The sequence below is a fragment of the Coloeus monedula genome (assembly GCF_965178545.1).
Source record: "Coloeus monedula genome assembly, chromosome: 13".
Classification (NCBI taxonomy): domain Eukaryota; kingdom Metazoa; phylum Chordata; class Aves; order Passeriformes; family Corvidae; genus Coloeus; species Coloeus monedula.
The window spans coordinates 14,913,247-14,926,785 of record NC_138793.1 but is presented as its reverse complement, the minus strand read 5'-3'; the positions used below and the strand labels follow the sequence as shown (position 1 = coordinate 14,926,785).

Here is a 13,539-nt window from a genome sequence, read left to right as displayed (position 1 = left end):
TGTTTTGTTGTGGTTTGGCAGAAAAGGTGGTTGGGTTTTCAGGAATTACAGTTTTTTCCATATATGCTGCAGGTTCTAGTTAATACAGACCATCAATTAGATAATTGTACCAAAATTTTGTTGCACACTTTTAATTATTTTCTCTTCTTGCAAAGTTTGTGGAACTCTTTTGCATGAATGAAGAATGGAAAAGGAAACAACATCTAAACCTTGAGTACTAAAGGATACTGTCCCACAGAAAAGTCAGCTTAGGGTACACAGTGCTTTTGGTAATATACATGTTTTAATAGAAATACCAGTTATATTACACCACAGTAGTAAAACTCCACACTTAGAACAGGTAAACGCACTAGAACTCAATTTGGCAATGGTTTGGGTTTTTTTTGTTATAAGAGCATATTTCATGCAAATTAAAAGAGGTTTGGGAACGCAACTGAAGAGTAGGAACATATTTATCAAATTTCTACCCCTCAAATTACTGGAGGAACATTGTATTTATAGTGCAGCTCAGAGACTTAATCTCAAAGATTTACAGGAAAACATAAAACAAGTAGGTAGCACTATTCCTACTGAAAATACTACCTGAATACCATCAACACGAGGCTTTGTAAGGCTGCAACCTAACCAGCTGTATTTTTCATTAAATTGATTCCAAATTGAAAAGTAAATCAATTTCCTTTCAATAATTTTGCTTTCCCTAGGAACAGAGGAGACAAAATTCTGTGCACACTTTTAAGTTCCTTCTAGCAGAACAGTTGCAGCTACATATTGAGAATTCATCTGAATCATATGCAGAGGTTGTTAATAGTTTTTTAAACTCTTTCATTTTTAGGAAAGAATTTTCAATTAACAACTTCCTGTAGTTACACCTATAAGCTAAAAATTAATATTTTACATCAATATTTTAATATTAGAAGCAAATCAATCAAATTAATCTTTGTCTCTTTGTTTTCAGTAACTGATTTTGGGGCGGGTTTTTGTGTTTGTTTTCCTCAAGATTGCTTACAATTTGATGTAAATTTTAAGCATCTTGTAATTCATCAACTAATTCTCTCCTGGTTACACACTCCAAGTAATTAAAGTTCAGTAATAACTTATTCTTTCTGCTCCAGCACCTGCATTTCATTTGTTTATTTTCCCAGAGTCATAAATCTGAGGGACTGTCAAAGTGCCATAATATTAGTGCAATAATCAAAGTTAATTAGTCCCTCTCAATAAACAACAACAAAGCCATTACAAAGATGCATTGAAGGTTTTCCAGCTACCCAGTTTACAGATGAGACTCTTTTTCTGAACAATTAGAATTTGAAAACTGTTAGTAAATAAATGTAGTCTTTCTGAAGTAATTTGACCTTCAATGTTCTTCATTCAATTAACAAGTCATTAACTTTTGGTGAGATAATGCAGGTATTAAGCCAAGTATTCTGAACTCCCATTGTCTTCAAAATGCTCAGAGATATGGTTAGGATTAAGGGGGTAATGGGATATTTTTCAAATAAAAGGTGCTCACCACTGCCTAATTTTAGTTAGATAAAACCCATATAAACAGCCATATTTAGCTGGACTGGGACTATCAAATTCAAAAACAGAATATCACCAAATCCAGTTCTATTGAAAGAGAACAGACACTATGCTGGCCTCTGTTGGAATTCTCTTGGAATTCTATGCTATTGAAATTTAAAAAAAAAAAAAAAAAAAAAAGAGAGAGAAAGAAAGAGCTTTAATGGGATGAAAGCAGCAAGGAAGACATTTTACCCAACCAACCTTTAACTGTAAATCATTCATATGATCTGGGCAAGAGAAAAAGGCCTAAGTCCAAAGACTGTTTTTTCATGAAACTTGTGGTTACAAAACTTAGCAATATTGTAAGCATCACTTATCTGGAAATATGTGTAAATAAGTACCGTTTGTTTTGCATTAATAAATATTACAATTATCTGTAGATTAATTATATGTAAATATTAATACTACTGAGTGCTCTCCCATGTCATCTGGGAGCAGCTGAAGTACTTTGAGAGAGAGCTCAGGAAAGAAAAGCAAAACACTCATCACTAATTTTAGCTGGAAAGAAATAAAAATCCAAGAATCTGATTCTTTGGTCTTTTATTCATTTAAGTGTAGAGACATCACCACATTCTCTCCTGTAAGTTAGCAGTCCCAGCAAGCTCAGACAAAAGTAGCCTGCAATCCTTGCTAGCCAGTAAATGATTGTGGGAGGAATAAATTAAGACAACTGAATATATTTTACTAAGGGCCTTAGGAGATCATTAAAAAAATGGGGATCAGAGAAGTTAGGAGTCAAAGAGCAACAAGGGCATAAATGGGACTGAAAAGCTTGTGTTTGTGTGACAAAAATGGGAGAAAAATGAAAGAAAGTGGGAAGAAGATGGAAGGAAAAACCACTGGGACAGACTGCCTGGCAGCAGGGCTGCTGGGCCTGATAGACTCAGAGAGAAAAGGAGAAACATTCTTGTGTTTGATAAGTACAAAAATGTCCCTCTGAAATCTCTCACTATGAAAAAGCTATGGGCAAAACAGTGGCTGTTTCGGAGGACTGTGTCCATCCTCCTTCAGTTAGTTGTTCACTTTAGTTCTGGAAATGCTCTTTCTTACCAACCAAGCCTCAGGGGTTCTTCCAAACATTTTTTTTCCCTTACAGAGCATCCACAAGTAACATGGACAACAGCACATCAGGCCTTGCAGTCCAACACACTCATAAGGAACGAAAAACCTCTACCACCCACGTACCAGCGACTGAGCAGGGTGTTACAAAATAAGACAAATTACTTTTTCCTCAGATTCTTGCATGGCAGTGCTGTATCTGTTTAACTGCTTGCACTGCACAGAAGACTTCACATCTTGGAAAGCCCAGCTCTGTGCTGGGCACTGTGTGCATCACTCACCCATTCCCCCAGGATGCGCTGCACGGCGTCGTTGCCTCGTGCCAGACTTCTGCAGGCCAAGATAACACACGCCCCATGCAGTGCAAGGGACTTGGCAGTTTCAAAACCTAGGATAAAACATTGTCCTAATCAGAAACAGATCCCAGTAGCAACACAGAGCTATAAAATTACCTGAAAACACGAGCCACACATTTAAGTACAGTTAGGCTTACCTGCAGTGTGGCAACCTGACAGTCACCTGGACTCAGCTTTTAACAGCACACATGAAGAAACACAGACACTTCAATTTGATCAGGTCTTTCGGACAGTAATTGTATAAATTTTGTGCAAAACAGGTTTGGCATCTTCAAAAAACAGACTCAGCTTCTCTGCCTACCACTGTCCTCAGCTCTTCCAAGAGCAGGATTGTATTTGCCCCTTCCCTGTTTGACTGTGAACAACATGCCATACAGAGAGACTGCAGAGCCACTGTGCCTGGCAACTTCACTCTGGAAGTGTCAAGAGTATCCAAAACTGAGCTCAGGGCTCTTTAGATGCACAGTTAGCCTCAAAGTCATCAATCTGAGGACCACCTGTGGCAGGGGGAACCAAACATTCTGGTTCACTGTTCAATTCACTAATGAAAAGCTGCATAGAAGTTGGTCCAAAGTAAGCTTCATTTAATTGGAAAAAATCTGTGAGAATTTACACCAGGAGATGAAGACTTCTGGGGAGAGAAGAATGCCCATGAAGTGCAGAGAACTGAGCCAGAACCTGGGTTTCTATCAGGAGTGAGCTACTACATATTTGTGATGCACTCAGCGGTATCACGGGGTGTCCGTCTCCATGGAGAACTGTGACAATGCCAGGAATTGCCTTCTAGAGAGGCGTAGTGTGGCTTAATGAGTTCAATTAGAAAAGCTTAAACCAGGAAAGAATCAAATTGAAATGCCCAACAATTTGAGTATGTGAAGAAGTCGAAGAAAACAGGCATTTATTTTAGCTTTATAATATTTAAAGCATGTTCATGATTTCCTGTTAAAAACTGTTTACAAAAAAGCCCGTTAAGATGGGCTGTCTCACTTCCAAAACACCCTGGAGCAACAAAACCCAGTTACAGCACAAAACATAACTTACATTATAGAAACAACAGACACCAAGACAAATTTATACAATTTTCTGCAATTACATACTTATGGTATTTAAGCCAAGCAATTTTCCTGTATCTCTTTTAAAGCCATTCACTGCACCAAGCAACTTTAATTACCTGGATAATTCATTGCATGCACATGAATTCAGCTACAGCATATGCAAAGATTTCCCTTGTTCCTAATTCCACTTTAAGCATATTTAACTAGAATTTTTCATGTAACTAATATAAGACATACCAGGGTACTATCAGCTAGCTGTTATGCTTGTTGTTTTGCACAAAAACCACTTATTTTGACTAGCTGACCGTATTATTAAAAACTAGTTGGAATGCCTGGGAATAGTTTTTGCTATTGTTAAACAAAGATCGAGAGCTGGTGACCAGATTAATTAGCAAAGCGTGATGATGTTTTGCTCACTCTACCCCATGTCACACTGTGCAAAATAATAAACTCTGCAAAATAATAAATTCCCTTTTATTCCCATTCTCCCCTATAGTTAATAACTTGATACTCATTATAAACTAAGCAAGTTACATGCTGTGAGTTTAGTTCATTTTGTGCTATCTCGACTCTTCCCTGCAAACTTGGAGATCAGTGTTAAGCACTTCTCTTCAGGATGTCCTTGCTCTTCTCTGAGCTTCCAAAGAATGATCCTTCATGCTTAGGCAGACATGTTCTGGATCTTTATGTGAAATCATGTGCTAAAAAAACATCCATTTGAATGCTGCCACAGGTGAAGCACTGATGTATCTCCCCATCAGACATATTTTAAACTCATTCACAAACACTCCTGCACTTTATTTAGGACACCTATATATATATGCAACTTCTAACTGGAACACCTGAAGGAGGAGTTTGGAAGCACCTCGGTATCCAAGTCTTTTTACAGCTTTAGCTCTCTGGTTCTTCCACAACAATTAATGTGTCTTTGCTCCCCCAGTATCAAAAAGCTTACACAGGGGGGAAAGCTCCTAGCAGGGTGGAAAACATTTTCTGTCAGATTCACTCTGCTAAACTAAGTTTGCCAACAGCATTTGTTCTTCAGCAAAATGCAGCTATATTTTCAATATACAGTAAATTTTAAAACCTCAACCTAACACATGGATTGAGTAATGTACAGAACCATTTAAACTCTATGAATAAAAATCTTACCTCTCTATAAAAACTACCATTAAAGCACGATCCACACTGAATGTGGTTTCATGCACTGAAGTTAAACCATGAAGATCATAAACACCCAAACAGTAAAACATTTTTAAAAAAACCACAGTGGGCTTACATAGAAAGAGAAGCCTAAATAACTATGTAAGGGACATGCACAATTAAGAAACCAGAGCAACCTTAATTCTTCCCACAAAAGTAACTCTGTGGACTTTAAAAGAACCAAAGATTTTCTTAAAACTTCACTTAATCTGAGACTGCCACCACTTAGTGACACAGCCCTTCCACAGTGAAGGGACATTAACAGCAATGACATTAGTTTCTTTTCCAATAAACAAGTGATATCCTCCAGTGGTGAATATTCCCTGTACCACAGCTATTTAACCCAGGTAAAAGAGAGAGCACAGCCCACTGCCAACAAATTATACACTAGTTGTGAGGGTTTTAAAAGTAGGAAAAACTACACTAGAAAAACAGCATAGAATTTCAGACTTGGGCATCAAGGACAACCAATTACAAGGAATAAAAGAGACTCTTCCCCCAAATGTGACAGGAGAATAACATACTTAAATAATGTCCACTTTGGAAAAGTAATCGCTGCATTGTATGGAGTATTTAAATATACTATTTTGAGCAAATGTTTTATAAAACTAATTTCAAGCAATTGCCCTGGAAATCTCAAGTTTGTGCTGAGATCAACTACTCTTGCTGCTGGTGCTATGGCTGAACGAGCTCTAATCCGACACTCAGAAGTGAAAATCCTCTTTAAGAATAAGACATACATGGGGATAAACATTATGGCACAGTTCTACATCACCAGCTAACCTAAAGGACTGGGAGCAGAACTAACAAGAGAGCTACAAGCCCATGGGATTTGCTAGAGACATTTAAAACCCTTCAGCCCTTTCTTACAGCATTCGTTCATAAAGACCCGGAAATTAGCACTCAACTTCATTCTTCATCTTCTATGATGATTGTTCAATACTCTCACGTTCCTGGCTATCTGCAGTCGACTACTGCCACTGAATTTTGGTGCAGATTTTCAGCTAATGGTGTCAATTAAGAAGCAGTTAGCATCGCTCAATTAATGCCAACTACACTGTGTCAACACACACCAGATGAGTACAGGGCCCTGTCCAATGGTGCAACCTCCTCTGTAAAATGGAGAAGGGGATTCACTGAGTGGAAAAGCATTTCAGTGATTTCTTGTTTAAACAGGCACCATACAGTCCATCAGTCACCGGGGGACATTTTGTAAAAAATTTGCATCAGGCCTTTACATGTTTTAAAACATTCATTTATTTCAAATATGAGGAAGTTTGAATACAGAAGAAAAATTCCAAAACATTTCAGACAATAGCAAGTTTTCTTCAGCTTCTCTACCTTTGCCCAAATACTCCAGGATATGTTGAAGCTGTCCTTTACAACACATTTGAACACAATGATGTCATCTTTCTTTGATGCTTAGTTCTCAGTGTAAAAGCCTACAGGGTTTGCTTGCAACAAATGGTCTTTAAAACTCAAAACAGACTCTCATCCCACCTGCTGCATCTCAGCAGACAGACTGTTTTCTGACTATTGGGACTCAAGAGAACCACATATAAACAAAAAAGATACTTGTGTCCTAGAAATCACTTAGATTTCTTCAAACTTGGAAGACCTAAACACCAGTGACAGTGAATCATTTCATCTTATTCAACACTTCCTCAGAAAAGGAGTAAAGATTCAAATGTGCTACAGATGAAGTGATAAAGAATTTTGGGTAAGCAAGCTTCTTTTCAGGCTGAAATACTGCAACACCGAGGTGTGATCTAGAGAAGAATCTTCTGCAAGCAGGATCACTGCTGCCTTTGCTGGTGGTTCCAGAGTGCAACATCCAACAGAGCTTGCACAGGCACGTGCAAAACATCACATCCTTGACAAACTCACACATTTCAGAGCCAAAAAAGCACCACGCATTCCATATCAGAATATCTTGGCCGCATCCACTCTGCTTCAGTACGGATATTTAGGATAAAACTCTTAAGAGACACATTATTCAACTTGCTCCAAATGCAAGCGTTCAAGCAACTAAAACACCAAGATATTTTAAGAAACTTGATCTAAAATGAGAAATTCCCATGGAATACTAATGCTGCCTTTGTTTCCATGTGTTTGCAGGCACATGGCAATGACACATACCGATATTTTTCATTGAAAAGTGTGATGTTATATGAAAGACACATCCTGCCTCTCCCTTTGTGTGTAAATTGGACAAACGTGTTTTTCTTGGAGCCATGAAGCATAGAAAAAGCCAACCCAAACGAAGCAGGATGAGTAATGCATTGGTTCTGTTTTCCATCTAACCAACCCAAAAATATGCACTCCTTACACTTTTTTGCAATTCACTGTCCTGGGCAAGGCCAATTTATCCTTAACAGTAAGTGCACTGCTGTTGTCACTGACAAAACCCCAAAATACTTTGTTTCCTCTGAAGGGAGCGCAACACTAAACAAACATTTTAAAACACCCTTAAATTAATGGGATTATAAATATCTGCTGCTTGTTGTTGCTGTAAAAAATTTAAAATGTATCATTTGAGGGAAAGAAAGCTGAGTTTGTGACTGATGGTGCTGCATGCAAGCAAAAATCCAGCACAGCGCTCATGTCAGGCACATACATCACAAATACACCGCAACTAAGAGCCATGGGGTTGCCATCAGATCTGGTATCTGCTCCAGTTCACTGCCCAACCCTCCAACCCCACTCTAGGATGCCATAACATGAAGGAAGCTGGGACTTGAGTCCTTTCACCCAACTCTGATCAGTATCTCAGCTACCCAAAGGTCCCACAGCAGACCCAAACAGATATTGCTGATCCTTCACCATGCAGAGGTGCTACTATCCAATATAAACTTTGGAATAACAGCCAAGGGCTCCAGCCTGGAATGAGAATGCAGCACACTAAATACAGAGCCAAGCTACCTGTCATGTCCCAGGGTAAGACCTTGCTTGGGTTGTGTCAAGGCAATTCCCACCAACCACTAAATTTCTGGCCCTAAAATACGTGGAGACAGAGTGGTTTACAACTAAGGTAGTCTTAAAAGAGCCCAATGGAAACATGAGGGGAGACAAAACTAAAACTGAAATTTAATACTAAACTGCACAGAACATCCCAATCAAGGTTGGTTTTTTTCACTTCCCAAGTCATCTAAATACAAGCAGGTCCTGTAATGTGCCTGAACAGATGAACAGGGGCCAAGGATTAAACTGAAGGGAAGAAGGAGAATCAGAGATAAGAAATTAATTTTCTGTCAAATCCCAGTCCTGTCTTTCATATCTACTCCTTGCTTCAGATGTACATCAGTGACCAAAAAATCACAGTCAGAAAGGGTTCAGAATTGCATCTTCCATTTCAACCAATGCCAAAGCTCTTTTGAGATAAAATGCACTCCTTTAAGGGGGGCAAAAACCCCCAACTCTCAGCTTTCATTTTTTCATCTTGCCTTTCTTCATCTATTACCAAATCCCAAACAAATTTTTACTGAATTTTTTTTACGTGTATTGTATAAGCCCAGTGGCCTATGGCATTTTACCAATACTAAAAAAAGTTGCAGAAATTAACACAGCTGTTCCTATCTTAGCATCACATCTGCAACTGGGGATTAGTCTGTTTGAACTTTTTGTTCTCAGTGTTTCTTCAAGCATAGAATAAATCCATGTTTTCTTTTGATTGTCTTTAAAAATGACATTGTAGCTTCTTGCAAGCAAGTCAGCCAGTTTTCCTAACACAAATCAATTACTGTATTTAAAAAAAACATATCAAAGTTTAGCATTTGGCTTTATCATTTAATGTTTAAGGAGAATTTATTAAAGAGTTTATTTTTCTGTTTGCATACAATTTTTTCCATTGTAACAGATAACATATCATGAAGGCAGACAGGCATCTGAATCTAAAGCAACTCAACACACAACTTCACATTTTCTAAACAAAAACAACTTTTCCACCTAAAAGTGCATTTAAACATATTATTCCCAAGTTAAGTCAAATAGAGTTACACACATTTTAAAAGAAACCTGAAAGAGCAGTTTGTCTCAAATAAGCAGAACTTATTTTAGTGTGACTCATATTCTTTATTTTAGTAAAAACCCTAAATTATTCAAAATTACATATGCTTATATTCATAAGGGATAAAAAAATATTTTGTTAGACTACAGTCATGTTAACACACCACTTCTATTTTTACTGCAAAATAAACACTTCCAAATTAAACATTTAACTGAAATCTGGAGTAGCAGAAAACAACAAATCTGCCCATAACATAAGTCAACATCAAACCAGCATCTTGATGAAATCTAGATCAGCTCTGAGCAGTCAAATTTGATGTGACATTTAGGGCACTCCATGTCTCAGCAGTAATTATGAAGGTTTAGCAGCTCTGGGATAAGTGACCAGTTCTTTTGTTTATTTGCTTAAATAAAGCCAGTCTCATTATAAATACTGTTACTTGAATACATTATTAAGGAAATAAATAACATTTTTGTGCATGCTACTGTAGCCTCGTCGTTATTTAACAGCACAGCTGAGGTGAGCTAAAGAGAGGTGGTGGCAACAAAACTTACCAGTCCCACACAAACCAAAGGATTTACCCAACACCAGCAGCAGCAAAGGCCAACAAAAAAGAGACTTCAGTTTCTATCTGATCCACACACCCTTGAAGGGGGTTTGTGTTCTGGAGAATGCCAGCCTTCAGAGCATTCCTAATGGAACATAAGTCTGATCAGACATTCAGCATCAACTAGATTTTAAAAGCTGTTTCGAGGGGTGGGGTCTTTGCTTTTTATTTCCCTTCAACTACTTTCCAAAACTTTGGGGCTTTTTTCCTCCCTTATTGCTATGATTTTTAACACACCTTCTTAGACAACCTTACACAAATGACCAGAAAAATTCCCAGAGAATTTAAAATTTATCTTTGACTGTGTATCCTGGGCTTTTTTTTTTTTTAAATCAGATATTTAAAAAAACAAGTTCCAAGTTCAGAGAAATGGGGTTGGCAAACATTTCTTCTCTAAAGCTGCTCTTTGCATCAGCAGTAGCTTTAGGCAACACAACAGTTTTTTCCCACCAAAGCAAAAATGGAGAAAAAAGCCAGAAATTGTCTAGTTTCTTTTCAAGTACACTTCTGTTCCTCTGTTAGCCAACACTGTCATAGGTTTCTGTATTGCTGAGCCCTAATTAAACATAACGAAAAAATTAGTTGCATGTTTTGAACCTCCTTTTGGCAAGTACAACAGTGCAATGTTAATAAAAGAAGTAAATTCAATAAAGAGGAATACTTCATCCAAGGCAGAATAATTAAAAGACATACTGTGCTGTCAGCTAAAGTGCTAGATCCTCCCAGCTTTAATCTCAAAGTCATTTCATGAGAAATGCTCAGTGTTATGTAAAGATACAGAGAAAGTGCTACAACATAAATTGGACCAATTTTTTTCTTAAAACAAACTTGATATTTATTTGTATCAGTTACACAAACAGTGAAATATTTTAAAATGCACACTAGACATTTTACAGATAAATAATAAAACAAGGTTCTGTCCTAAAAAGCTCACAGTTCAGCTTACAAAAAAAGAGATGTCTGAGAGAATCAAACACACAGAGCCAGGTCCTATTTGTATCGAGGGGAAAGGAACAGACTGAAAATTCAAACAACACTACCTGATTGCTGGCAGTCACCACCCACCACTGTCTTTGGGCCACATGAGGTAAGACAACTTGTTTAGTTTGGCAGCAAAGGAAGGTTTTAATAAAAGAGTCATTTGAGGATCCTGCAAAAAGACCTGAATATGGGGAGGATGCAGTTCATTGATCTCTCCAGTTCAAAACTGGCAAACCTTTGGGTGTGCTTTAAACTACGAAGGGAAGAGGGAGATGGGAAGCTGTTATGTAACTCAAATGATCCATCATGTGGTTCCGACATACAAAGTAAGGCAGGAGATGGAGTTCTGAAACAAAAGATGGAGAATAAGAACAGTATTAACAAAAAGTGTCTGTACACAAAGCAAGAAGAATGGAAAACAAGCAAGAATTAAATGTCATTAATCACAATGTAAGGCCATGGGCAAAAAAAAAAAAAAAAAAAAAATCATCAAAGACCTCTCTGCCACATCTTCAAGAAGTGCATCAAAACATGCCATGCATCTTCCCACACCAAAATTAACTTGTATTTTTTCAGAAGACATTTAAAGTCTATCTGCTAACAGCTGGAACACCAGCAGCCCACCCAAGAGCTCAGTGACAACCATCCTGTAAAGCCAAGGACCAATTACAGCTACATACTCCACACCAAGTTTTTTCATCTATTCTATCACAAAGCCTCTCTCTGCCTTACATTCTAGATACATAACTTTGTTTTGCTACAGATGAGTGTTTAAGGTGCCAGATGCCAAGACCAGAACCAGGAAGTCCCAGGCTCTATTCCCTGGACCACAGATTCGATTCAGATACCTTCTCAGAGATTGCAATCTTCGTTCACTCAGGATGCCAGAAGGGTGCTGCCAAATAGGTCATGCACGTTTTTAGCACTCCTCTTTGCTTAGCAAGGCACAAAATAATCCAATTTTACCTTCAGAATTAAAAATCTTTCAGCAAGAGTAAGTTTATACCCCTCAGCATCTGCTCACAGCTGGACACAGACCCAAACAAATAAAGCTTTCTTTAAAAAAAGCTTTCTTTTCTAGTTGCCATATTTTCTACTCTTAATATATCTTAATTACTCCCTCTGCTGAAGAATTAAAATAGCATTCAGAGAAATATATATTTTATCTTGTGACAGAACAATCCAGCTCCCACTTTAAACTGGAATATGGACATGGACATATGCCGTAAATTTAGGTAATTTACTGCACCCATACATGGCTCCATAAGTAAAATAAGGTTAATAACACATTTCTCAAAATCTTAAGTAGCATAATTAATATCTACAATGTACAAATGTACAGAAGCCAGACATGCTGCTCATGCTTGCTAACAGCAGAAGAACAACATGATCAGAATCTCTCTCAGTTCCTGAATCTCTGAATACACAACATGATACTGTTTTCTTCAATTTATTTGTGATATAGGAGAATAAGCAAGCCTCCCCAAAAACTTTTAAACAGTGATTTTTTGCACAAAGGCAGAATTTTGCCTAATCACCACAAGAGGAGAATGCCCCACAAGTGTTATGATTTTGATTTTCACATAAAAAATAAAGGAAACCCACTTAGAGAATGTATTGTGTTAAAGCTGCTTGGATAAAGAATAAATAATGAGGAGGCACAAATGTACCTTCTGAAAAGACAACATAACCTGGGAAAAATATGAAAAATTTCTAAGCAACACTCATTGTTCAGAGCCTCAAGTCACAGTGCATGAACAAGATTTAAATAAATACATCCACAACTGAACTGTGACAATTCCTTTCTCACACATATATTATTTCTATCAAGAAAGTGTAACAACCATCAGAAAACCTAAGTTCACCAGTATTTTTAATACAAAGAAGATATTAACTAAGAACAGGAACTTAGAAACAGTGACTAAGGTAACCATAATTAATTGAAGGAGAAGAAACAAAGTGTATTACTATGAAACTATTCAGATTTGAAGACAGACTGTAAGGAGTTTTCTGAAGCAACAGATGAAGTACTGAAATCCACAACATACAGCAAGAAATCAAAACCAGCTGGATATCACAGGAACAAAAATACTGAGGTTATGTAGCTGAACGTAAGGCTACAGAGATCTCACATATTAAAATGACAAGCCAATAGAATAAATGGAAAAAGGAGAAGAAAAGAATCTCCCATTCACAGAAGAAAAATAAAAACATGAGAAAGGCATAAGAGTTTAATGTGTGACCTAAAAACTGCAAATACCATTAACTAATTTTAAAAAAGGAAGACAAAAGTACTTTTCTTTTTGATGGTCTTCCCCTGGGAACTCCTGAAAGAATGTGACATTTGACATATTTTACTAAATCACACACGTCTTTTTAAAAACTCTGTGTATTGTAGATTTTAGGATGAACTTAAGACCAGTTGCTTTCTCACTGTACTATTCCTATTCTCTAAATCAGACAAAGTTCTGGCCTTGCAAATTCTGAAGACAAAACTCCTTTAATCAGTTCAGGGTTGTGATCTTCCCAGGTTTTTACCTGTCTCCTTTCACTTCCTTCTTGGTAGGGATTTACTGTTTCAGACTTAAGTTTCAAAACCTTGTAACACCTTGACTCAATCAAGCATGGGACACTTAGAAGGGACATAAGATATTGAAATCCTTCCTTCTTGTGGGTCTACTTAGATATAGTCGCTAAAAATTTTTTGCT

General features: G+C 37.4%; 1 protein-coding gene across 1 annotated transcript in view; it reads right to left on the bottom strand.

Moving 5' to 3' along the window:
• Positions 1–13,539, bottom strand: part of WWOX (WW domain containing oxidoreductase) — a 487,825-nt gene that overhangs the window by 460,928 nt on the left and 13,358 nt on the right. The window contains exon 5 of the mRNA XM_082289861.1: positions 2,904–3,010. Within this exon, the coding sequence (XP_082145987.1) occupies positions 2,904–3,010 (107 nt within the window). The remainder of the gene's footprint in view (positions 1–2,903; positions 3,011–13,539) is intronic.